This window comes from Canis aureus, chromosome 16 (assembly GCF_053574225.1).
Source record: "Canis aureus isolate CA01 chromosome 16, VMU_Caureus_v.1.0, whole genome shotgun sequence".
Taxonomy (NCBI): domain Eukaryota; kingdom Metazoa; phylum Chordata; class Mammalia; order Carnivora; family Canidae; genus Canis; species Canis aureus.
Window position 1 is genome coordinate 49,868,681 of NC_135626.1, and position 27,976 is coordinate 49,896,656.

The following is a 27,976-nucleotide window of genomic DNA, read 5'->3' on the forward strand; positions in this document are numbered from 1 at the left end:
CTGGGTTTGCTTATAATACAGTTATTTAAAAGTAGATTTAAATAATCATGATTTTATAAATTAATTTTACTTAAAATACGTTTAGCTTTGATCCTAAGCTAAAAGTTTTATTTTTAAATTTTTTTTCTAAGCTTAAAGTTTTAATATGGAATCTCTTGGTTTTTATTTCTACAGGAAGCAGTTAAAAAAGTAAAAGGGGAAGAAATACTAAGCATGGGTAAATTTAAAAAGTTATGGTTTATGAATTTAGTATCCTCTACAGTCTCCAGTAGGTTCAACTAATTTTTTCTTTCTTTTTTTTTTTTAAATTTTATTTATTTATTCATGAGAGATACAGAGAGAGGCAGAGACATAGGTAGGGGGAGAAGCAGGCTCCTTGAGGGAAGCCCCATGTGGGACTTTATCCCCGGTCTTTGGGATCACAACCTGAGCCAAAGGCAGATGCTCAACCACTGAGGCACCCAGGTGCCCCCCTCAACTCATTTTCAAAGAGGCACCTGGGAAAAAAGGAAGTGATAAGGTCTCAAAATGTACCATTTCTAACTTTTTAGGTGTGGAATTTTACCTTTAATTTTCTCTGCTTTAATAACACTGATTTCTTCTTCTGATATTTCTGTTCTATTATCTGTTCGGACTTCTGAAAACTTAAGTTGGCCCTTACTCAGATACGGCATTTTATATTTGTTGTGTTTCTAAATAGAAATGAATTTCTTTTGCATGATATAAAAGATGCAGTAGATGGAGAAATATGGATTTCTCAAGAAGCAAGAGGAAAGTAGAAGGCCAGGCAGTGTGTTTTTATTAGTTACATAAAAAAAGGGATACTCTTGGGATGCCTGAGTGGCTCAGCAGTTTAGTGCCTGCCTTCAGCCTAGCGCATGATCCTGGAGTCCCAGGATCGAGTCCCACGTCAGGCTCCCTTCATGGAGCCTGCTTCTCCCTCTGCCTGTGTCTCTGCCTCTCTCTCTCTCTGTGTCTCTTATGAATAAATAAAATCTTTTTTTTTTTTAAAGGATACTCTTCGCAGAATTTCAAATCTTACCTTGGCTCATGCATGGGAAAGTCTTTTTATTTTATAATGTTTCAAAGGTTTGAAGTACCTTAGATTTGGAATGAGCCCAGTCTGGCCTCTCATCTCATGGAGGAATTCCCTCTACGTGTGGTATTATCGAGTCTGTGCTTGACTACTTTCCATGACAAGGATGTCACTAGTTCAAGAGACAGCTTGTAATTCAGGGTAAGGGAACAACGAGATCAAGGGATCTGGCAGCTTTAAGGTTGTCTTACTCACGTGCCTCTAAAAAGGTCAATAATCTACTTCTGTAGCAGTGGCATAGTCAAGGACAGTAGGAGAAATACTCTCAAAATGGCACAGAAAGTGGATGGTTTGAGAGAGAAGAGAGGCTTTTCTTCTTATGCTGTGATAAAATATAGACCAAGCTCTTTCTTTTGGTCATTTGTGGCTACAGTTTACTGGAATTTGTAATTATCAGACTAAGAAAAAAGCTATTTTTATTTTTTTAAAGATTTGATTTATTTATTCATGAGAGACACAGAGAGAGGCAGAGATACAGGCAGAGGGAGAAGCAGGCTGCATGCAGGGAGCCTGACATGGGATTCGATCCTGGGTCTCCAGGATCATGCCCTGGGCTGAAGGCGGCGCTAAACCGCTAAGCCACCCAGGCTACCCCGAAAAAAGCTATTTTTAATGTCACAGACATATCTCCCTTCCCAATTTTAGCGTAAGGTTAGTCACAGCCAATTTACCCAGATTTCATTTTTCTGGCCATGGTTGAGCTACAGACCCTTTCTCTGGACTGACTTGCTTAAGGGATTAGGTCTTCTTTCTGATCCTCTAACTTTATTCTCTGTTAAACTGGCACTCAAAATATCTTAATGTATTACTGACAACTTCTTAAGCCCTCTACGATAGTCTGTCCTCTTACGCAAAAATTCTCTCTCATTTGAGGGGAACAGGAAAGAGAACTTTTTGTTTCTCCAATCTAAAAGGACATATATTTTTTTCTTTTCATAAAGAATCTTTATCTTTGGGATACCTGGGTGGTTCAGCAGTTGAGCACCTGCCTTCAGCCCAGGGCATGGGATTGGAGTCCCTGAAGTCCTGGGATTGAGTCCCACATTGGGCTCCCTGCAGGGAGCCTGCTTCTCTCTCTGCCTGTGTCTCTGCCTCTCTCTCTGTGTCTCCCATGAATGAATAAATAAAATCTTAAAAAAAAAAACTTTATCTTCAATTCATATGCTTAGTTTTTTTTTCATATGCTTAGTTTTATAAATAAATTTATCTTTGGGTACTTGAAGAGCCTTCTAATTTGTTTCCCCATAGCCTTGTGGGTATTTAAAATTTGTTATCACCTTAATAGGTCTTTACCTTAATCTATGTGGGGTACCTGGGTAGCTTAGTTGGTTGGGTGTCTGACTCTTGGTTTCAGTACAGGTCTTGATCTCAGGTTCATGAGATCAGGCCCCAACTCAGGCTCTGTGCTTGGCACAGAGTTGGCTTGAGATTCTCTTTCCCTCTGCCTCTCTCCCTGCTCGTGCTCTCTAAATAAGTAAAATCTTTAAAAAAAAAAATTCTTTACCTTAATCTATTTATCACCTGAAGACATTCATTACTTACCTCTTGCCATGGAAGCTGGGTATTTTTGTTAGAGGATTCAGCTTAAGTTTTGATTTAATGTCAGAAACTGCCATGGGGCCAGTAACTCTGTCTGGAATTCAGAAGATACAAATAGGATCAAATCACAGATGAATTCCTCTCTTTTCTTTTTTTTTAAGATTTTATTTATTTATTCATGAGAAACACAGAGGGGAGAGAGAGAGAGAGAGAGGCAGAGACACAGGCAGAGGGAGAAGCAGGCTCCATGCAGGGAGCCTGACGTGGGACTCAATCCCAGGTCTCCAGGATCACACCCTGGGCTGAAGGTGGCGCTAAACTGCTGAGCCACCCGGGCTGCCCAAATTCCTCTATTTTCTTTAGCAACTATTCTAGCTCAAGACCTAGAGTTTGAAGTCCAGGGCCTTGAGGAACATGTGCAAATGTGCACATGTTCAAGTTAGATGTATGTGCAAAGTTGGAAGGCCATGTGTAAGAACCCCTTCACTGTCCTGAGATCTCTAAGCAAAATATCTTACTGTTGTCTCCCCCTTCAAATAGTGTCACTCTGATCATGTATAAAAGCAAATGGTACCGTGTGACATAGATAAAGCATCCTGGAAGTGTGTGGAAAAGTTATTTAAGTAACTTTAAGTAAAAACAAAATTTATTTTTGAAATAAGTAGACAATTTCATGTCATAATTGACAGAGAATAAAATGTGACAGCATTTCTAAAATATTTACCCAATTGTTTATATCTTGGATACCTGCCTGGTACTAAGATTTTCCCAGGATTTCCTTCTGGGAGGTCTGTCCCTGCCCTGTCAATTCTTAGGAGTGCATTGGTCTTTCTTGAATGTAGGAGTGGAGGTGGGATACAATGCTGTTTTGCCACTCTAAAACCTCCCAAATGGACTTTTAACCACTAGAGCCTCCCTCGTCCTGCCTTTCCACTTAGGCAGAGTTTGGGCATCAGGGCCTATAGATCAGAAGCTGGGTTGGTAGGGCTTCCCCCTTTTATTGTTGGTTTTACCTCTCCAATTGCAATTTTCAAAGTATAGACTGTATTAGGTGGTTCACTGGCAAGAACACTGGATTGCTGATTTAGGAATAATAGATAACTACTAGGAAGCCACAAAGAAAAGTCTTTGAATGTTTAGTTACAGTTTGGTCCATTTTCCCAAGTCTTCATCTCAGAGCCTGGAAAGCCAGTCATTTCTAAACAACCCCATTACATGTATTCAAACTCTAGAAACCTACCACAGAGATGGGAACTCCGGAGAGGCTCAATAATTTAGGCACTTGAAAGGTGCTGTGAAATCATCCTCATAGTGCAAAATAAACATTACTTTAAAAAACTACCTTCAATCTCTCATAGAGATGATAGATTGAAAAAAAAAGACTCAGCATAGACTCCTACAAAATCCAGATATTTGCCTACTTTTAAGCCATGCTTCCTTCCACCTCTGGGCTTCAATCAGATCAAGAATCCAATAAGGGGGTTTGTTCCATCATACAACTGTGACCTCATTCACTTCTCAGGCTTAGGCCCAGGTGACAATGACCTACGAGCCCCTTCCAGCTTTAGAGCAACCATGTTTTCACTGTGGTTTACTTAGCACCCCTGGGGTATGTGTGGGTGTGATTTGCAGAATGAGAACATTTTGACATTGTGGGGATTTCAGGGAAGGGGAAGTTTTTTGTTTTTAAATTTTGTATTCCATGTTAAACATTAGTGAGCTGAAGTTGTTCAAATGAAAATTTTTACCTAAATGCCTTGATTGAATGGTGATTAAGAACCATTTCATTCATTGCTTAAGCTTAGGAAGGACAAAACAAAAACTCTCATAGGGTTGAAGACTATAATATTATTGGAAGGAGTAATTTTAAAAAGCAATTACAAATTATTACTGTATAATTAGAAACTTTAGAAACTTTAATAGAAAAATATTTCTAAAAAAAATCTAAAATATTTCTAAAATTAGAAACTTTAATATTCAAGGTCTTAAATGTCTCATGGCATTGTAAATCATTTAGCACAGGAATTGGGCATGTTTTTAATCTTCCTCAGGGCCAAGCATAGATAGATACCTTTGACACCCAAGGTTTAGCTTCAGTCCTCAAAATTGTTTCAGGCCTCACTTAGTAGCTGCAGTTTTATAGGCTTCCTATCTCTGCTCTCAGAGTTTATTTATTATGAGAATAATTTTTTTAAAGATCTTGTTTATTTATTCATGAGAGACACAGAGAGAGAGGCAGAAACATAGTCAGAGGGAGAAGCAGGATCCTTGCAAGGAGCCCGATGTGGGACTCCATCCCGGGACCCAGGATCACACCTTGAGTAGAAGGCAGATTCTCAACCGCTGAGCCACCCAAACATCCCTATTGTGAGCATAATTTGACATTTCCCTAGTGTTTCTGAACTTAGTACATTGCCTCCTATTCTGCTTTGTGATGCAAAGGGAAAGAAAGGGATGGTTTAATTTATAAATTAATTAAACAAGTATTTAATAAGGACCTACTCTGTTAGAGCCTACCAGGATTAAAATGGAAATACTGGCAGTTCCTATTGGATAGTATTGTTGAGAAGTATATTAATATTAATATTATTATTTTAAATTGTGGTAAAAAAACATAAAATTTACTACCTTAACCATTTCAAGCATACAGTTTAGTATTGTTAAGTATATTCACACTGTTGTGCAACCAAGTTCCAGAACTTTTTTATCTTGCAAAAATGAGCTTCTAAAATTATTAAATAATAGCATTCCATTTACCCTTCCCCTTAATCCCATTCTATTTTCTATGAATTAGACTTTAGAAATCTAAGTGGAATCACACAGTATTTGTCTTTTTGTGACTGGCTTATTTCACTTAGCATAATGTCCTCAAGGTTCATCCATGTTGTAGCATGTGTCAGAATTTCCTTCTTTTTTAAGCCTGAATAATAATTATATGTACCACATTTTATTTATCCATTTATCTGCCAAAGGACACTTGGATTGCTTTCACCTTTGGGCTACTATGAATAAAGTTGCTATGACACATTGGTGTACAAATGTCTCTTTGAGACCTTGCTTTCAATCTTTTGGATATATACCAAGCAGTAAATTGCTGGATCACATGGTAATTCCATTTTCAGTTTTTTAAAGAAATATTGTTTTCCATGGTTGCCACCATTTTACACTTCCACTAAGTGCACAAGGGTTTTAATTTTTCTAGATCATTTTCTGTTTTGTTTTTTGTTTTTTTTTTGACAGTAGCCACCCTGATGGGCGTGAGGTGATATATCTCACTGTGGTTTAATTTTTTATTTTTTTTTTAATTTTTATTTATTCATGATAGTCACAGAGAGAAAGAGAGAGAGAGAGAGAGGCAGAGACACAGGCAGAGGGAGAAGCAGGCTCCCACTGGGAGCCCGATGTGGGATTCGATCCCGGGTCTCCAGGATCGCACCCTGGGCCAAAGGCAGACGCTAAACCGCTGCGCCACCCAGGGATCTTTCACTGTGGTTTTAAATTATATTTCCCTAGTGATTAGTAATGTTAAGGATCTTTTCTTTTTTTTTGATTTATTTTTTTATTTTATTGAGAGAGCAAGCACATGAGCAGGGACGGGGCAGAGGGGCAGGAAGAGAGAGAGAATCCTCAAGCAGACTTCCTGCTGAGTATGAAGCCTGACATGGGGCTCAATCCCAAGACCCTGAGATCATGACCTGAGTTGAAATCAAGAGCTGATGGCTCAGGAAACCCAGGTGGCTTAGCGGTTTAGTGCTGCCTTAGGCCTAGGGCGTGATCCTGGAGACCCAGGATCCAGTCCCACATCTGGCTCCCTGCATGGAGCCTGCTTCTCCCTCTACCTGTGTCTCTGCCTCTCTCTGTGTTTCTCATGAATAAATAAAATAAAATCTTAAAAAAAAAAAAAAAGAAAAAGAGCTGACGGCTCAACTGACTGAGCCACCCAGACACCCTGAGTATCTTTTCATATACTTAATGGCTATTTGTATATCTTCTGTGGAAAACTGTCTCTTCAGTTCTTTTGCCCGCTTTTTTTTTCTGTTGTTATTGTTGAGTTGTAGGAGTTCTTTACATATTTTAGATATTAACCCTTTATTATTTGAAATATTTGCAAATACTGTCTTCCATTCTGTAGGTTGCCTTTTCACTCTGTTGATTGTGTTCTTTGATGCACAGTAGTTTTAGATTTTTATGCAGTCCAATTTAAAAATTTTTACTTTTGGTGTCATATCCAAGGGCTCATTCCCAGACCCACTGTCATGAAGCTTTTCTCCTACGTTTTCTTCTAAGAGTTTACTGCTTTGGGTCTTATATGTATGGAGAAGCAGAATTTTTAACATGTAGCACTGAGGGAAGAGCAATTTAGAGTGAAAAAAGAGCAAAAGCATGTAGAATAATCATAAAAATTAGGAGATGAGAAACAGTTCAGCTACATTAGAGGATAGGATTACATTAAGTGAGATAGTGGAAGCAAAAAGGATTAGGTATGTTGGATTGGGTGGTAAACAGAAGCAGAGATTGTGAATCTGAATCTCACACAAGTTTCATTTGCCTTACAGAGCATTTAAAAAATTTAAATTTCATAAATGAAAACATAGAGTTATCAGTTTAGGACTTTGCATGAAAAACCCAAAGATCAGAAAATGGCTCACATTCTGGTATAGCAGTAATTGGCTAGAGCAGAACAAGTGTCAACCTTTTAGCTAAAATCATTAAGATTCCTGATTGCCATAGTCCCTATTAATTTTTCTAGTTTCTTATACCATGCATGTCATTCATTTAATCTGTTTTTTTTTTTTTGTTTTTTTTTTTTGTTTTTTTTAGACATATACACATCTTCATTGTTAAGCTAAGGCAGTCTGCACTTTATTAGCACTGGGGAATCCTAAAGATATTTGAGTAGGAATGTTGAATGAATATAGCTGTTTTCTATGGGAATTAATTCAACCATATTACTCTAATAGTTATTTAGGCTCATATTCTCTTCTGACCTTATAAGGAATAAAAAGGAAGTGAATATTAGATGGGGCAGGATATCTGGTATTAGGCTTCTTCCTATGTAGTACTGTTTGCTAAAGCAGAAAAACTCCATGACAAAATGTTGTGTCTCAGTGTGATTTATAATTTGTAAGTTCTGAAAACCTAATATATAATATCTGATCCATCTTGTACAGACAAAGATATATGAGCCTTAAAGAGACGAACATTTTACAAGTTCTATCATTTACCAGATTAATGGGAACTGGACTTTTCAGAATAATAAAAAAGTAGCTACCTCTCTGTTAGAGATACTGCCCCAGTAGGCCAATTTCTTTACAGGCAGAGTTTCTCTTTTTTCTCCCTGGCTGTTTTGCTTTCCCTGACTGTAAGCACCTTGAGGTCAGAAGCTCAGTGTTCTATGACAGAATCATAGGAGGTGTTCAATGAATGACTTGGTAAAGGCAAGGTGTTCTTTCCTTTTTGGACAGAGATATTGTGCTTCATCATTACTCCCTCCCCTTTGGCTTGTCCTAATCTTTATGATCTAGAAATCATCAGGGTATGTCAGCATGAAGGAAATATTATTTCCTACCCTCAACTCTGGTAGGCTGGGTAGGCAAAATCCTCTGGGATGGCCTAATCCTGATGAGCCCCAATTCCTCTCTTGCTCCCTCCTGACTAGTCTAGATTAATGATAACGGAAATATTTGCAGAAATTAAAAGTCTTACTCCCCTTTACACAATATGACTTTAGTTATCACTCATTCAGACCAATAGTTATAATTTTAAAATTTATGTACAAATACATGGATGGGTTTTTTTGGAGCAGCAATAAACCCTGGCCCCCATACCATTCAAACAAGGCATGCGGTGCAAGGGTGTGTGGGGGATTATAAGAATAATACTTATAAGGCAATAAGGGGAAAATATAAAATATATTCCTCCTGTTTGTTTATTCTTGAGAATCAATCCAAAATATCAGAAAATTTCAGGGATCCCTAGGTGGCTCAGCAGTTTAGTGCCTACCTTCAGCCCAGGGTGTGATCCTGGAGTCCTGGAATCGAGTCCCACATCAGGCTCCCTGCATGGGGCCTGCTTCTCCCTCTGCCTGTGTCTCTGCCTCTCTCTCTGTGTCCCTCATGAATAAATAAAATCTTTGAATGCCCCCCCCAAATATGAGAAAATTTCGCATCAACTTTATAGCAAGTTTTAATATTAAATTGCTTAACCCATGTTCTGAAAACCACTAAATGCTCTGATTTTTAATAGCTCTTCTTTTCATAATATTTGTATCCATATGGATTTGAATGAATTTACTAACTCAACAAATATAACACCATGTATCCAGTCACCTATTCATTCATCTCTTCATGTTAGGAAATAGCAATTTCATTCTTTTTTCTTAAAGATTTTATTAAAATCTTAATAAAGATTAATATGGAATATGCTCAATCCTCTTCTCTTGCATTTGACATCTAATCCAATCCATTTATTCTGTAAATATTTTATTAGTGCCTATTTTGTTCTAGGCCCTGGGATACATCAGGGAATATATCTAGCAGGAAATATTGTTGATTCCATCTTCAAAATATAAATGTAACCAAATTACTTTCCACTATCTCCACCTCTACCTGCTGTTCAGGTCTCCCTGCTTCTGCTCTTGCCTTGTCCACTACCTGTCAAGTTTATCCTACACATAGAAGCCAGGATAATCCTTTCAAAACCTAAGTCAGATCACATCATGTCTTTGCTCAAATTCTCTAGTAATTTCCTATGTCACTCGGTAAAAATCCAACCTTTACAATAGCCTTCAAGACTTATATGATCTTTACTGGTTGCACCTGCATTACGCCCTTATTGGGATACCTTATTGCACAACCCTGCAATTGTGCATTGCATAGACTATGTGACTAAACATGATAGCCCTGTCTCCTAGTTCTATGATCTTATGTCCCCCATTGCCCTTGTTCACTCTGTTCTAGCCAGAATGGCCAGTTTGCCTTTTCTCAAATACTGTAAACATGCTCTTATAAAAAGGCATTTACACTTGCTTTGCCCTCTACACGGAGTGCTCTTGCCTCAGATTATTATTATTTTTTAAATTTTTTATTTATTTATGATAGTCACACACAGAGAGAGAGAGGCAGAGACACAGGCAGAGGGAGGAGCAGGCTCCATGCACCGGGAGCCCGACGTGGGATTCGATCCCGGGTCTCCAGGATCGCGCCCTGGGCCAAAGACAGGCGCTAAACCACTGCGCCACCCAGGGATCCCTTGCCTCAGATTATTCATGGCTCACTCCCTACCTTTTAATATTTTTGCTTAAATGTCCTTTATCAGCAAGGCCTTTCTTGATTATCTTCCCCTGCTCCCAGAGTTCCCTATACCCCCCTTCCTTGCTTTATTTATTTTTTCATTTTTAAAATTTATATTTTAGGTAGTTAACATAGTGTGCAATATTGGTTTCTGGAGTAGAATTCAGTGATACATACTTACATACAACACCCAGTGTTCATCACAAGTGCTCTCCTTAATACCCATCACCCATTTTACTCACCCACCTTCCTCCATCAACCCTCAGGTTGTTCTCTATTGTCAAGAATCTTGGGGCATCTGGGTGGCTCAGTTTATCTAGTATCCAACTCTTGGTTTTGGCTTGGGTCATGGTCTCAGGGTGGTGAGATGGAGCCCCACATCGGGCTTTGTGCTCAGCATGGAGTCTGCTTGAGGTTCTTTCCCCTCCCTCTCCTATCCCTTCAGCTCCTCCCCCTGCCGGCACTCTAAGAATAAATAAACAAAATCTTTAAAAAAAAGTCTCTTATGGCTTCTCTCTCCTTTTTTCCCCCCTTCTCGTATGTTCATCTGTTTTCTTGCTTAAATTCCACATATGAATGAGATCATATAGTGTTTGTCTTTCTCTGATTTATTTCACCTAGCTAATACACTCTAGCTCCATCCACATCGTTGCAAATGGTAAGACTTTATTTTTTGATGGCTGAGTAATATTCCATTGTATATATACACCACATCTTCTTTACCTATTCATCAGTTGATAGACACTTGGGTTCTCTCCATAGTTTGGCTATTGTTGATAATGCTGCTATAAACATTGAGGTGCATGTACCCTTTCGAATCTGTATTTTTGTATCCTTTGGGTAAATACCTAGTAGTACAATTACTGGATCGTAGGGTTGTTATAATTTTAACTTTTTGAGGGACCTCCATACTGTTTTCCAGAGTGGCTGCACCAGTTTGCATTCCAAGCAGCAGCACAAAAGGGTTCCCCTTTATCTGCATCCTTGCCAACACCTGTTTCTTGTGTTGTTAATTTAGCCATTCTGATGGGTATGAGGTAGTCTCTCATTGTGGTTTTGATTTGTATTTCCCTGATGATGAGTGATGTTGAGTATCTTTTCATGTATCTGTTGGTCATCGGGATATCTTCTTTGGAAAAGTATCCTTGCTTTATTTTATGCTTTGTAGTCTCTGTCATACTATTATCTTATTTTTGTTGTTGTTGTTGTTAGATATATCTCTTCACTGGAGTGTAAGTTCTGTGAGGGTAGGGATTTTTGTCCTAGGCATGTAGAATAATGCTTGGCACATGGCAGACACTAACTGATTGTTTAAATGAATGGATATAGGCATCCATTCATTCCTTCAGCAGATACCTAGTATCTGCTAGGAACAAAGAATAACGATATAAAAGATGGCAAAAGTAGCTGACAGGGAAGTGGGACCAGTTCACCCAAATTCAGGTTTCCATGATCTGTGAGTGAATATTGGTGACAGAAGTCATCAAAATTAATAGGGTGGTATACATAGGAAATTAAAATATCCCAGGGAATAGGCATGTATTATAATTTAGGTACACCAATAGTTATCTAACCAGAACCACATGGGATGAAGGGCAATTTCATTTAATTTACTTGTGGGCATATCCTAGGTAGTTTAGAACTGGTAGACTGGTGTGATATCTGTGGGGCTGATAGTCCCAGGACATAAGTGGGGTTCCACAGATAGATACACTGGGTATATGGAAGGTGCTTTGGGACTAAGATTTATATTTGGGGCCAGCCTATTGTTTATTTTTTCCATTTACAGAGCTTGACAAGTAAACAGGTACAGATTTGGCATTCTTGTGGGTTTTTTTTTTTTTTTTGTCAGTCCTATACTTTAAAGACAATTAAACATAATTCACATACCATAAAACTCACTCTTTTAAAAGGGTGAGTTTAGTGGTTTTTAGTATATTCACAAAGTTGTATAACCATCACCACCATCTACTTCTAGAATACTTCCATCATGTAGAAAGAAGCCCTGTACCACTAGCAGCTACTCCCCATATGGTTGCCTGTAGGCAATCTACTATTTCTATCAATTTGCCTATTCTTGATATTTAATATAAACAGAACAATATAATATGTGGCCTTTTTGTCTGGCTTCTTTCACTTGGCATAATGTTTTTAAGGTTCATCAGCATTGGCACGTATCTATACTTCTTTTTATTTTTTTATTTTTTATTTTTTATTTTATTTTATTTTTTTAATTTTTATTTATTCATGATAGTCACACAGAGAGAGAGAGAGAGAGGCAGAGACACAGGCAGAGGGAGAAGCAGGCTCCATGCACCGGGAGCCCGACTTGATCCTGGGTCTCCAGGATCGCGCCCTGGGCCAAAGGCAGGCGCTAAACCGCTGCGCCACCCAGGGTTCCCCTTTTTATTTTTTTAAAGATTTTATTTATTTATTCATGAGAGACAGACAGAGAGAGAGAGAGAGAGAGAGAGAGAGAGAGGCAGAGACACAGGCAGAGGGAGAAGCAGGCTCCATGCAGGGAGCCTGAGGCAGGACTCGATCCTGGGATTCCAGGATCACGTCCTGGGCTGAAGGCAGGCGCCAAACTGCTGAGCCACCCAGGGATCCCCTTATTTCTTTTTATGGCTGAACAATATTCCATTGTTATCGATAGGCCACGTTTTGTGTATCCACTTATCAGTTGAAGAAAATTTGGATTTTCTTCACTTTTTAACTATTACAGGTCTTGTTTCTATCTATGAACATTCTTGTAAGAATTCTTGTGTGAACATATGTTTTCATTTTTCTTGGGTATAACCCATGGAGTGGAATTGCTGGGTAATATTGTAACTATACTTCACATTTTGGGGATTACCAAATTGTTTTCCACAGCAGCTGCACCATTTTACACTCCCACTGGCAATATATGAGGACTCTCAATTTCTCCATGCCCCCATTAACATTCGTTATTGTCTTTTTTTTTTTTTTTGTAGACATCCAAGTGGGTGTGAAGTGGTAGCTTGAAGTTTCGATTTGCATTTTTCTTTTTTTTTTTTTAAGATTTTATTTATTTATTCATAGAGACAATGAGAGAGAGAGAGAGAGAGAGGCAGAGGGAGAAGCAGGCTCCATGCAGGGAGCCCCACGCGGACTCGATCCTGGATTTCCAGGATCACACTCCAGGCTGCAGGTGGCGCCAATCCGCTGCGCCACGGGGGCTGCCCTGATTTGCATTTCTTTAACGACTAACGATGTTGAACATCTTTTCATGTGAATATCAGTCATTTTTATATGATTTTAGATCTTTTGCCCATTTAAAAAGTTAGGTTATTTGTCTTTTTATTGTTGAGTTACAAATGTCTTATATTATTATGTTTTGCTTTGGATATCAGACCCTTATCAGATAAATAATTTACAAATATTTCACCTGTTTTGTGGGTTGTTTCATTTTCTTTTTTTTTTTTTTAAATAAACTTTTTAGGTTTTTTTTTTAATTTTTATTTATTTATGATAGAGAGAGAGAGAGAGAGAGAGGCGCAGAGACACAGGCAGAGGGAGAAGCAGGCTCCATGCACTGGGAGCCCGACGTGGGATTCGATCCCGGGTCTCCAGGATCGCGCCCTGGGCCAAAGGCAGGCGCCAAACCGCTGCGCCACCCAGGGATCCCTGTTGTTTCATTTTCTTGATGATGTCTTTTCAACCACAAAAGTTAGAATTTTGCAGCTGAAAAAGAACAGAACTAACATCATTAATCTAATTCACCTTTTTCATTTTATTGATAAGACCACTAAAGCACAGTGTGAATTGAATTAATCTCTTTAGTAGCAGAGTTAGGATCATTTGCTCTGTGTAGTTGCACTATAAATCGTACCAAATAAGAAACAAAGTAACTAGAGATGAAAAGAAATTCATCATGGGGGCTCCTGGGTGTCTCAGTAAATTAAGCTCTGCCTTCTGCTCAGGTCATGATCCCAGGGTCCTGGGATTAAGCTCCACATTGGGCTCCCTGCTAGGGGGAGCCTGCTTCTCCCTCACCCTCTGTACTCTCCCACCCCACTGTTGCTCACGTGGCTCTGTCTCTCTCCTGTTCTGCTCTCTCAAATAAATGAAATCTTACAAAAAATAAAAAAAAAAAAGAAAAGAAAAAAGAAAAAGAAATTAATCACAAACAAATCCATTAGAAAACAATGGAAAATATCTGATAAATCACATGTGATGCAGTGTGGTGTGGACTATAAAAGCAAAAGGAACTCAGAAAAATAGCTGGAGAGAGAATGGTTTACAGTTGCCTATCAGCAAGTAGATAGAGGGTAGTGGCTAACAAAACTAATGAGGGAAAATAACCATAGGATTGAAATATATAAGTCAAAGTATTAAATCCCATCATGACGATGCCTTCACATTAGGTCTCATACTCACCTTCAGTATCATGTCCAGTTTTCACCAACTTATGTGGTGGCACCATCCCTTTTGCTTAAAGACAAGATTAAGAGTCAAAATTATATGCATTTCTAAAGTTTTAAAAAGTAGTATAGGAGGACATTACAATTTTTCTTTTAACTTTTCTTCTGATGAGTGGGAAAGTGAAGAAAATGTCAGTTATATATGACATACCCCTTTTTTTTTTAAGAATTTTAATTTAAATTCCAGTTAGTTACCATTCAGTACAGTATTAGTTTCAGTTGTATATTCAGTTTCAGTGATTCAACACTTCCATACAACACTGGTGCTCATCATGACAAGTGCACTCTTTCATCTCTAGTTAGTGATAAACCTCTTAATTTATACAGCCATTTTTGGTGCCTTAGTGTATCAAACTCCAAAAAATTGTTTTTGAAAAAGCATTATAGAGTCAACATTGAAGGTAAGACTATTCATTTTTTTTAAAGATTTTTATTTATTTATTCATAGAGACACACACACAGAGAGAGGCAGAGGGAGAAGCAGGCTCCATGCAGGGAGCCCGACATGGGACTCAATCCTGGGCCTCCAGGATCACACCCCAGGCTGCAGGTGCTAAACTGCTGCGCCACAGGGGCTGCCCTAAGACTATTCATTTATCATCTTTTAGGATGAAAGGAAGTGAAGTGACTTTGAAAACTTGTTGACTTGAGGAGAATGACCTACTGTCCATTTCATTTTCCTTAGTGCTTTGGTTATGAACTGTTGACTAATTATATGCCTTTTAATAGTATAGAGATTTCTTTCTAGTGAATTCTCCTGTGAAATGTGTGCATGCAATGTATGTTAAAATATTGACTACAAAATCTCCCCTCCTTGCTCTACCTCATCCCATGGCCAGAACAACAACCAAACAAGTACTTTAATAGTACTGGTTCTTTTCTTTTTTTCCCTCAAAATGTCACATAGTTTCATTTTATATACACAAGGAGATTAACTCAGGAGAAAAGTGCTGGGTATAATAGTTCAATTCCCTAAGTTTGGTTTAGTTTGTCCAGGTAAAGTCAATAATATATATTTTAATGTCAAGAAAGCTCAGTTGCAGGTTATGCTATGGAAACATGGAAAAGTTTTGGTAGTACTTTTAGGCTGTGAAGGCTATACAGGGTAATATATCATGTAGAAGGCAGTACAGATAAAATAGGTATATTTTCTTTATGCAAAGGGAGAGATTAATACTAATACAAAATACATTATTTGTAGGATTAAGAAAAACCTACCAAACACCTTTATTCCCTCCCTTCCCTCTCATTATTCTCTTTTTCTCTGTTGCTTGGTTCTTCTCCCTGCCTAGACATTAGTTTGCTGGTGGCATCCTATGCCATCCTAGAATATTGCATGTGGTACCACTCTGGTTAGCAATGTGACATGGAAGATTACTGTTTCTGACAAGAGGCAGATTTTACACAATAGCCTTTTTCTAAATGTATATTAGAGTTTTCCCCTATAGACCTAATAAGTATGGTTTTAGAAAATCTCATACAGAACCCTACAACCTATATCACTGCAGGCCAGAGGTGAAATTTGAATGTTTAACATCAAATGACATGAATTATTGACAGGTCTTGATGATGTTCACATAGAAGTGTCATATTCATATTATTACACTTAGGTAGCTGAAATTTACTTTTATTCCTTAGAAAAATAGAAATGGTGAAATGGGAATTGGAGAGAAAAAGATACATAAGTGTAAAAAAAAAATGCCACTCTCTAAAAAATGAGTCTAGTCATCAGAAATTTGAGAGTGAAAAATTAAATCATAGGTAGCATGTGTTTGAATGTACAAAAAATGTTAATACTGTATTCAGAAATAAATCTGTTCCCTAAATACCTATATCCATAAGAAAAGTTAGTAAGTGGACTTTAAGTAGTATCTGGTGAATTTGTGTAATAGACTCTACCATTGGAAGTTTCTAAAATTATGAAACATACTTTTCAATGTCTACATATTCTTTAATGCACAGTGGACCTCACAGAATAAGATACATTTTGGTGGCAACAAGTGGAATGGGGTTAGGTAGTGAAAAAAGCAAGTGCTTGGAGAGCAGGGTAGGCATGTGAAACATGTATGTTTAATAGAGACTGGAAACACAAGAGAAAAAGGCAACAGTACTAGGAAAACAAGTGGCAGCAGGAGTGAGATAAAAATAGTCTATTAATAGAGACAGGGAAAAGAGAAGAAAAACAGGTAGAAAGAAGAAATGGAAGAGGATAAAAAAGGATGGAAAAGCAAGCAGACAGGACTGGCAAGTTGTGTTCTCTCAGTTTTGTAAAAGGGTTTTAACAATGGATTCTGATTTGGGTGACTCACTTAGGTCCCCTGGGGTTTTATATAGTGTTATATAACTACTTCTTTTGAGTGGCCCAGATTGGGAGGGTTACTATGAGAATGACCTTGATAAAGCTGCTTGGGTTAGTGCATCTTCCATTATCTGAAAGCAGGAGACTAGAACCTCTATTAGTCAAATCCACAAGCATTTATTGAGCATATACTATCTACTCAAAAACAGTCTTGCTGAGAGCAGGAACTTAGCTTGTCTCTTTTTTATTGCTGAACTTTCTTTTTCACAGTGCTTAGGTACTCAATAAATGCTTATTGATGAACACTGATTTTTAAAAATTATTTATTTTTTCATGAGAGAGAGAGAGAGAGAGAGAGAGAGAGAAAGGCCGATACACAGGCAGAGGAAAAAGCAGGCTCCATGCAGGGAGCCCGAAGTGGGACTCAATCCGGGGTCTCCAGGGTCAGGCCCTGGACCGAAGGTGGCACTAAACCGCTGAGCCACCTGGGCTGCCAGATGAACACTGATCTTATATAGGATCACAGAGGATTGCTTCTAACATCTCTAAATTTATCACCATGATTTTAAATGCTGGGGTTAAAAGCTACTAAGCAGACATTTTTGAAAGTTTTCTGGCACCAGCGTCAGAAGCAGCAATATATGGGATAGAATGGGACCTATTCAAAGACATCTTTTTTTCTTTTGCAAATAATAAAATACAACAGACAACAGAACTCATTTGGAAATTTAAGTGTGGGTGCCCAGAATTTAAATTTATCTTCTCTTATTAAGATTCATTTTGTAGATACTTACATAAAACACCTTAAATTATTCTTAAATTCTTCTTTTTGAATCACTAGCAGGCTTTCAGAGATACATCAATTAAAAAAAATCATTCTCATTGAAAAATGCTGGTATAGAGAGCAAATCAAAATGACTGGAGACTGAAGTACAGATTGAGGTTGTGTTAGGAGCAAGAGGACAGAAGACAAGTTTTAACTTGCCTCTCCTGATGAGTTTCACAGCATCATTTTCAAACCTCCCATTCATTCTTTTCTAAGTAAGTACAGACGGTGGTATTTGGCATTGGGAAACTTATTTTAGAAATAAATATGTTAAGAGGCCTGCAAACAGAAAGTACTGAGGTTATGTGTTAAATTTCACAGGCATCCAGAAAGGAATTTGGGGTCATCAGATGTACCTATCAATAGGTAAGTTTCAAGTATTAATAAGAAAATGGAAACGTACTTTGAAAGCAGGACTTTAAAGCACAAATTTGCTCAAAAATTTTGTATGTATAAGGGGAAAAATTAAGGGTGAGAAAAGTTATAGATTATCATTGAGAGGATTAGAAATTATTAAAATTTTCCTTTTCCATTCTTTCATTTTTTTGAACATAGAAATTTCCTATAATGAATAGTATTACTTTTTTAACTGAGAAAATACATATAAAAATAAACTCATAGCACCAGATTATCCATTTTTATAAAGTGAATCATGAATTTCCATTCATGTTTAAACTTCTTCAGGTCCTCTATTATTGAATGTACTCTAACTTTCCCATTTCCTGTAAAGCATTTGAATCAAACACAGAGAAGTCACATAAAAAGTGAGTAATTAATATTCCATGTGTATATATACCATATCTTCTTTATCCATTCATCTATTGATAGACATCTGGGCTCTTTCCATATTTTGGCTATTGTGGACATGGCTACTGTAAACGTTGGGGTGCAGGTGCCCCTTTGGATCACTATGTTTATATCTTTTGGGTAAATACTCAGTAGTGCAATTGCTGAGTCATAGGGTAGCTCTATTTTTAACTTTTTGAGGAACCTCCATACTGTTTTCCAGAGTGGCTGTACCAGCTTGCATTCCCACCAACAGTGCAAGAGGGTTCCTCTTCTCTGCATCCAATGTGGATGGAACTAGAGGGTATTATGCTAAGCAAAATAAATCAGAAAAAGATAATTATCATATGATTTCACTCATGTGTGCAATTTAAGAAACAAAACTGAGGATCATAGGGGAAGGGAGGGAAAAATGAAATAAGATTAAATCAGAGAAGGAGCAAAACCATAAGACACTCTTAACTAGAGGAAACAAACTGAGGGTTGCTGGAGGGTAGGGGGGTGGGCGAAAGGTTAACTGGGTAACAGGCATTAAGGAAAGCATGTGATGTAATGAGCACTGGGTGTTATATGAGCTGATGAATCACTAAACTCTACCTCTGAAACTAATAATATACTGTATGTTAATTTAATTGAATTTAAATAAAAAAAACTCATAAAAACTGATAAAAGTTGTGAAATTATTAAAATGCCATGGCAGGCTGGAACTTCTCCCATGAGTTAGAAGAACTAGAGAAACTGGTTTGCTTGGGAATTAGATTCATTTTTCCCTCAGGTGAGTGTATTGGAAGAAAGGATAAATCTTAGTGAGACAAATCTCTCTACTTTTTCAATACAGTTCATCTTTTCTGTGTTTCAAGGTATGACACTCCAAAGGTTACATGTGGAGAAGGGATATTACAGGACTTGGATCTGGCAGTATCTTTTCCAGACTCAGCTGACATTTAAAAAAGAAAAAAAAAAAAAAAAGATATAGCAGGCAACTGAAAATACTGTGGTGAGAAAGAATAATCCAGAGAACAAACATGCTAGTCTCAGGACTTCTTTACATTCTTAAAAATTTTTGAGGACCTCCAAAAGGTTTGTGTGTTATAGCTATTACGTGGGTTATAATTACCATATTAGATATTAAAACTGAGAAATTTAAAAAAGGTTTTATTTATTTCTTTTTAAAGATTATTTATTTATTTATTCATGAGAAGCACAGAGAGAGAGGTAGAGACACAGGCAGAGGGAGCAGCAGGCTCCCTGTAGGAAGCCCAATGTGGGATTTAATCCCAGGACTCTGGGATCACGCCCTGGGCCAAAGGCAGATGCTCAATCATTGAGCCACCCAGGCGTCCCCAAAAAAGGTTTTAAAATAGCAATAAAAAAAAAAATAGCAATAATAAATCCAGTACATGTTAACATACTTTTTAATGAAAAATATGTGTCAATTGGAAATGAGAAAATTAAGGCATTAAAATTTAGTGGGAAAGGTAGTATTACTGACTGAATGTGTCTCTCCAGATTCAGATATTAAAATCCTATCTCCAGTGTAAAGGTATTAGGAGGCGGGGCTTTGGGGAAGTGATTAGGATAGGATGAGATTGTGAAGACAGACCCTTATGAATGGATTAGTCAGGAGAAAGCCTGCTGCTCTGTTCTCTCTGCCATGTGAGGATGCCATAAGAAGGTGACAATCTGAAACCCAGAAGAGGGCTCTCACCAGAACTCAACCTTGCTGGCACCCTGATCTCAGGACTTCTGGTCCCAGAACTGTGAGAAATACATTTCTGTTGTTTATAAGCCACCCGGCCTATGGTATTTTTGTTATAGCAGCCTAAACTAAAATAGCATTGTTTTACATTTTTGCAAATCTCTTTAATGTCTGGCTTAATAGAAGACAGCTGGGATTCTCAATCTGTTTCTGCATTTAGTTTGCTATGATATATTTCTTCTGTTGAAGAAAATGTGGCCTCAGAGTTATGTAGTCAGAAAAAAAATATTTTATTATTATTATTTTTGATCGAGAGGGAGAGTGCGAGGCAAAGGGAGGGGCAGAGGGAGAAAGAGAGAGAGAGAGAGAGAGAGACTCTTAAGCAGGCTGTATGTGCGTGTGAGCTGGATATGGGACTTGATCTCACGACTCTGAGATTATGACCTGAGTGGAAATCAAGAGCTTGCTGCTCAACCAACTGAACCACTCAGGCACCCAGAAAAGAAATATTTTAATAGCTTTTTCAGATATCATGTGTGGATATGTCATGTAGCTTATTAGAAAATCTATTGTACATTTGTGAATGAATGAGAATGGCAAAGGCAAATAATGTCTTACTGTTATTTTATTTTATTTATTTTTATTTTTTTAAAGATTTTGTTTATTCATGAGAATACAGAGAGAGAGAGAGAGAGAGGCACAGAGACACAGGCAGAGGGAGAAGCAGAGGGAGAAGCAGGCTCCATGCAGGGAGCCTGACATGGGATTTGATCCCAGTTCTCCAGGATCACGCCCTGGGCTGAAGGTGGCGCTAAACCGCTGAACCACCTGGGCTGCCCTTTACTGTTATTTTAAAAATAGTTTCAATCTCATGGACCTCTCAAAAGAGAGAGTGTCCCTGCACTATGATTTGAGATCTGCTGCCATGGAGAGTTGATAATGAAGCCACCATCAGGAAGTGATATAATCAAGGGTGGGAAGGAATTAAAACTGAGAAGACTGAGAAATAAACCCTCAGTTGTTCCCACATTTGGAAGCTAGAATATGTGAAGCTGGCAAAGGAAATCATTAGTAATTTCGGATTCTGAGGGCTATTTCAGTTGAGTCAAGGGCTATGTGAGCAGAGAAGCCAATTGCAAGGATTCAGAGAGAATGTGAACAGAGGAAGCAGAAGTGGCTCCTATAAAAGTGAGCTGAGAAAGGAATGAGGGATGAGTGATTATGATTATAAGGCAGAAGAACCAGTTGAAGGTTAGTTTTTAAAAGCAGTGGTGGGGGATCCCTGGATGGCGCAGGGATCCCTGGATGGCGCAGCGGTTTGGCGCCTGCCTTTGGCCCGGGGCCCGATCCTGGAGAACTGGGATCGAGTCCCACGTCGGGCTCCTGGTGCATGGAGCCTGCTTCTCCCTCTGCCTATGTCTCTGCCTCTCTCTCTCTGTGTGACTATCATAAATAAATTTAAAAAAAATTAAAAAAAAATAAAAGCAGTGGTGGGAGGGGGCACCTGGGTGGCTCAGTGGTTGAGTGTCTGCCTTTGGCTCAGGGCATGATCCCGGTGTCCTGGGATTGAGTCTTGCATCAGGTTCCCTGAGGGAAGCCTGCTTCTCCCTCTGCCTATGACTCTGCCTATCTCTCTGTGTCTCTCATGAATAAATAAATAAAAACTTAAAAAAAAAAAAAGCAGTGGTGGACCATGTGGCCTCTTCATAGAGTAGAAAGAAAGAGATGAAATTGAATGTGTTGGAAAGGAATTATGGAAGAAACGATTCTTTTAAAATAAAAATAACTGAACCATCATGTTGTACACTTGAAATATAACGTTATATGTCAATAATATCTCAATTTAAAAAATAATTTTTAGGGATCCCTGGGTGGCGCAGCGGTTTAGTGCCTGCCTTTGGCCCAGGGCGCGATCCTGGAGACCTGGGATCGAATCCCACGTCAGGCTGCCGGTGCATGGAGCCTGCTTCTCCCTCTGCCTGTGTCTCTGCCTCTCTCTCTCTCTCTGTGACTATCATTAAAAAAAAAAAATTAAAAAAAAATTAAAAAATAATTAAAAAATAATTTTTGAAGAACTAGGAAATGATAAGGTCAAGAGCGATGGATTTGGAGGTGTTGAAAAGAGCCTCTTCTCCTCCATTGGAGAGAGGGGAGGAAGAAAGTCTAGGTGAATAAGAAGATATAGTAAGCTGGAGAGAACAGAAAGTGATGTTTGCAATGAGTAAGTTCAAATTTATTGCTTTAAAACCAAGATTTGAGAAACATACTGGTTCAGTGTTTTACTTCCTACTTTCAGTTAGGTTTAGCAGAGAAACCAAGTCTATACTCCCTGCTTCACTCTTATATTCCTGTACCTAGTATAGTGCCTGGACATATTCAGTAATCAATAAATATTTGTTGGTTGAAGAAGTCAATATACAATCTTTTACACTGAAGGTCAGAGATGCACAGAAACATCACTGAAGCATGATAGTAAGAAATGCTACTCCGCAAATGCTCTCAGATCACCTTTAAAAAAAAAATAAAATTAGAACAGCAAAGAAAATAGTAGAAAAGAAAAAGACTCATCTAAAGTAGCTATAGAAAAAAAAAATAAAGTAGCTATAGAACAGAAGAGCCAGCAGATAAGCATGTAGCCAGATTCAATAATACAAATTGCAATAAGCAAACAAAAGAGCAAACATAAATGAAATCAATTAATCCTTAACTTCCCTGGGTTCCTCTTGTATATCTTTCTTTAATACTCATTTTTATTTTTAAATTTCAATTACTCTAATATTTTTCATTCTTATTTTTGGACTGGAATCATACCTTAACATATTGCTTGTACTTGTGACTTAAGAAATGAAAGGCTGGGTACAATCTTAATGTATCATTTCTTCATCTTTGAGGACCTTTATAGGCAAAGTGTGGTCCATGGACCAGTAGCATTGGCATCATCGAGAACTTGTTAGAAATGCAGAATTTTTCAGGCTCCAACCTAGACCCAAATCATAATCTGCATTTTAACAAATGCCCAGGTGATTCATATGCATGTTCAAGTTTGAGAAGCATTGTTGAGGTGATGAAAAGACAAAGATAATTTCTGAGGATCATATATACAGGATAACAAAGACACTTCTGGGAAGAGAAGAGAATTTTTTTTTTTTTTTGAGAAGAGAATTTTTAAAACACTTGCCATTAACTGTCAAATGAGGCATCAGCTCCTTCATGTCTTCTTCTGTGAGCTTGATTCCTTCACTTGCTAGAAAGTTTTCTAAGTCATGGATATCAATCACCTCTCCTTAGAAAAATTAAGAAACAAATAGTGGAAATATTATAGAACTATCTATAAAAGATGAAAAATGTTATCGCCCACATATATACCCCAAATCAACAGGAGGTTGTGAAAAAAGTCCTGTGTCAGGGACCCTCGTGGTGCAGTTGGTTAAGCATCCAACTCTTGGTTTGACCTTAGGGTCCTGAGACAGAATCTGTGTTCAGCACAAAGTCTGCACCTGGAGCCTGCTGGAAATTCTCTCTCTCTCTCCCTTCTCCTCCTGCTTGTGCTCTCTCTGTCTCTTTAAAATGAATGAATGAATGAATCGTAAAAGAAAAAATTCCTGTGTCTTTAATTCTGGTGGCTACAAAAAAGAAAGTACATTACAAGGTTAGGAATTGACAGGTGAGGTATTGCAAAATCCATAGCAAGTTAAACTACATACAGGGATTTGGTTTTCTTTTTACCCTTCCTCCTACCCTACTTGAAAATTCAGTTTCTCTAGACCAGTTTTTATTTTATTTTTTTTATTTTTTTTAATTTTTATTTATTTATGATAGTCACACAGAGAGAGAGAGAGAGAGAGAGAGGCAGAGACACAGGCAGAGGGAGAAGCAGGCTCCATGCACCGGGAGCCCGACGTGGGATTTGATCCCGGGTCTCCAGGATCGCACCCTGGGCCAAAGGCAGGCGCTAAACCGCTGCGCCACCCAGGGATCCCTAGACCAGTTTTTAAAATTTTATTTTTATTTAAAAATATTTGCTTGGAGTTTACTTCTCTGATCACTATGCATTCCAAGAATTTTATTCATCTCAACACAGAAGTAATTTTTTCTCATTCATTACAAAAATAATGCAACAACATTAAAGATTAATAAAGGGTAAAAATATAATTCTACTACCCTACCACAAAAACCATTTGTAGTTTTTCATATTTTACTTCTGGCCTTTGACAATAAGGCTATACTTTCACTGTATGGAAATTTAATATATACACAATTCTGTATTTTGCTTTTCCAACCTAATATGATATCATTAACATATTTCCAAGTTGCCACATAATCCTTATGGTTAACATTTCAACACAAATATCCCACTAGCCTAACAGGCCATGGTGTCTGTAGTGATTCCCATACTGTTAGATATTTAGGGCTGTTTCAAATTTCTCTGAAGGGCTTTAGGTAAGATTTTTTTTCTTTTATTCAGCTTAATTATTTTCAGAGGATAAATTCCTGTGAGTGGGGTTTGTGGGGGAAAAAGAATAGTTCTTGGACTCTTGATACCTATTACTATGTTGAAAAACTCTTTGGGGAAAATTTCAGAGAATATGGGCATTGTTACATAAACATACAGTAATTACTGTTTACCCAAGTTCAGAAACATCCATAAAAATGGAATATATTTGCAAGAATTTAAACATATATGAAGGGGAAATATTTTTCCCTACCAACTGCAAAACATTAAGGTGTTACTTATAATATCCTTTCATCATAGCTTGCAACTTACCCTTGATGTAACTGATAGCATCCATCAAGTGATTCAGTCCAATTGTTCTATCACCTGTAAGGCAGATAGTATAAGCTTAAGAATCAGATAAGCTGGTCTTACTGAGACCCACAAAATTTATGATGCATAAATTCTGAAACTATGAAGGCTAGAAGAATTCAGCATTTTCCCCCCAAATTTTCCTTAGAACTTTACAGACTCAGAGATAATAGTGTTATCTTAGAAATGAAGAAAGTTTTCAATTTCTTTTTTTTTAAAGATTTTATTTATTTATTCATGAGAGACACAGAGAGAGAGAGAGAGAGAGAGGCAGAGACACAGGCAGAGGGAGAAGCAGGCTCCGTGCAGGGAGCCCGACGTGGGACTCCATCCCGGGTCTCCAGGATCAGGCCCTGGGCCAAGGCAGGCGCTAAATTGCTGGGCCACCAGGGCTGCCCAAGTTTTCAATTTCTAATGAATCATTCTTGTATCTCCTTTTTTTCCCTTTGCTTTAGAGACCACCAGAGTTAAGATTAAATTAAGCAGTGATTGGTTAGAGGTCAGTATAGGGAGACACAACAAATGAACCTGACCTCGAGTACTTTTTTATTGTAGTCAGTTAATCAACAAACATATAGAGGGTAGCTTCTATATGTCAGGCACTTTGCTAATCTTTGGGGATACAAAAGTAAACCAGCTGGCAGAATTCTTGATGTCAAGGAGTATACATCTAGCAGAGGGAAACAGATAACATGTAAAACAAAAAAGATCATTTCAGATACTGTTAAGATTAAGATGTTATAAAAATAACATAGAGTTATATAATAAAGTGTAACATTAGGATTGCTTTAGACAGGGAAGTCAGGGAAGGCCTCTCTGAGGAGGATCTATTTGGGTTGAGGCCTGAATGATTGGGAAGAGGATAGTCATATAAACAATTAGGGGAGGAGCATTCTAATTTGAAAAACAGTACATGGGACAGCCCTAAGACAGGGAAGAATTTGATATGATTGAGAGGCAGAGAAAAGGCTGGTGTGACACGGGCCAAATTGTGAAGGGCACTGTTGGCCTGATGATAAAGTTGTGATTTTTGTTCTGGTTGCAGTGGAATTCATTGGAGGCCCTGAAGAAGGGGAGTAATTTGATCTGATTTCAGCTTTCAGAAGATCACTCTGGCTACTGTATGCAGGATATGGAAACTGGAGGAATGGGGATTAGAGAGGAGATGATCTGAGATGATCTGAGTGTCCCAGGAAAAGGATGCTGGTGTCTTGGGTTGCAGCAGTATAGGTGGTGATAAATGGATTTAGGACATATTTTTCAGGTAGAACCTAGATTTAAATGTGGGATATAGGGACCCCTGGGTGGTTCAGCAGTTTAGCACCTGCATTTGGCTGGGGCGAGATCCTGGAGTCTCGGGATCGAGTCCCACATCAGGATCCCTGCATGGAGCCTGCTTCTCCCTCTGTCTGTCTGTCTGTCTGTCTGTCTCTCTGTGTGTCTCTCATGAATAAATTAATAAAATCTTAAAAAAAATGTGGGATATAAGGGAAAGGAGAAATCAAGGAAGAAAACTATTCATTTCCTCTCATCTCCCCCTAACCCCGCCCCCCTTCTCACTCAGCAGGGTAGATGGGATGCTATTACTGAGATGAGGAGGGCTTAAGGCTTTTTAGGGGAATTAATTACTATTCCATTAAATTCATGATGACTTTTGGACATCCAAGTGGAGATACTCAAATAGCTAGTTTGAGATACCATTCCTGACTTAGGGAGGTTGAACTGGAGATATAAATTTGCTTTTATCAGCTTAAAGGAGATATCTGATCCAATGAGACTGGATGCAAGCTCCTAGGAAGAAGATACAGGTAAAAAATCATAGCCAAGAGTCTTGTCCTGGACAGGTCATTATTTACAGATCTTGCAGGGGAAAAAGTCAGAAACTGAAAAAGAAACTGAGAAGCAGCTCTCTATGAGGAAAGGAAAAACCAGGTGAGTATGGGGCTTCAAAAGTCTGGAGAAAAAAATGTTTCAATAAAGAGGGGTTAGTCACTATGTCAAATGCTGCTGAGATATCAAGTAAAATAAGAACAGAGACTTGACCATGAACCTTGGCAAGAGATAGAGGTCATTGATGATTGAGAGCTGGTTCAATTCCAAGGCAGGAAAGGAGCACTAAAGGGTGAATGGGAGCAGTGAGGAAGTGGAGACAAAGAGTAACCACAAGTTTGGGTTTCTTTCTTTTCTTTCTTTCTTCTTTTCTTTTCTTTCTTTCTTCTTTTCTTTTCTTTTCTTTTCTTTTTTCTTTTTTCCTTCCTTTCTTTCTTTCTTTCTTTCTTTCTTTCTTTCTTTCTTTCTTTCTTTTTTTCTTTCTTCCTTCCTTCCTTCCTTCCTTCCTTCCTTCCTTCCTTCCTTCCTTCCTTCCTTCCTTCCTTCCTTCCTTTTTGAAGCATACTTAACACAATGTTACGTTAGTTTCAGGTGTACAACATCTGATTTGACAAGTTTATACATTATGCTGTGCTCACCACAAGTGTAGCTACAATCAGTCACCAGACAACTTTTTGAAAGGTTCTTCTCTGAAGAGGAACCAAGAGATGGAGTGGTAACTGGTAGGGCACAAGGAAAATAGGAAAGCATTATCTGCATGTCAGTGGAATCTATAGAGGGAGAAATTGATGATGCAAGAGAGAAAGGGGGAAAGCTGCAGGACTTAAGTCTTTGAGAAGGCAGGTGGAAAGGAGATCTAGGGCACAAGTGGAAGGGCCAGCCTACAATGCGAGCTGAGATTACAGGTGGCTGGTGAATAGCTCGAATTGAAGTTTTGCATTCTGTTCTGCTACCACACCTGTTCAACAGCATCAGTTTACGATTTCAACTGCTGAATGGAATAATGTCACAGCAATGTGGAGGGTGTGTTGGTTCACACACATTTTTTCCTAAGTGAAAGAATTAGAATTACAAATGTCAGAAGGAAAAGAAAAAATTCTGGTTTGGATACAGCAGGGGCCTTTTCAGTTCTATTTTAATAAAATTTTAAAATAAGTGCCTGTAATATAGGAAGGGGAACCAGGTTCATTGGCTCAGAGTTCTGCTTTCATCTATACTATTTCAGAGCTGCAAGCCAGCTTTTCAACTCTTTCCTTGTGGATCTGCATATCTATTTTTTAAATAGTCTCCAGTTACTCTGAGCTATTTACCTGGGCTAAGCTTCCTCACACAGTATTGCTGCTTTTGTTAGTGTTCTGGT

The 27,976-nt window shown here is 38.2% G+C and overlaps 1 protein-coding gene across 13 annotated transcripts in view; it reads right to left on the minus strand.

Annotated features, from left to right (window-relative positions):
• EFCAB3 (EF-hand calcium binding domain 3) overlaps positions 1-27,976 on the minus strand; it is a 93,203-nt gene that overhangs the window by 27,940 nt on the left and 37,287 nt on the right. For 9 of the 13 annotated variants that reach the window (XM_077853931.1, XM_077853930.1, XM_077853933.1 and 6 more), the window contains 4 exons: positions 24,748-24,801; positions 23,161-23,265; positions 14,329-14,382; positions 2,639-2,729 (listed from right to left, as the gene is read on the minus strand). In XM_077853931.1, the coding sequence (XP_077710057.1) occupies positions 2,639-2,729; positions 14,329-14,382; positions 23,161-23,265; positions 24,748-24,801 (304 nt within the window). Of the gene's footprint in view, positions 1-2,638; positions 2,730-3,875; positions 4,109-14,328; positions 14,383-23,160; positions 23,266-24,747; positions 24,802-26,836; positions 27,044-27,574; positions 27,666-27,976 lie in introns of those variants that run through there. The other 4 variants (XM_077853937.1, XM_077853936.1, XM_077853938.1 and 1 more) reach the window with 4 other exon arrangements.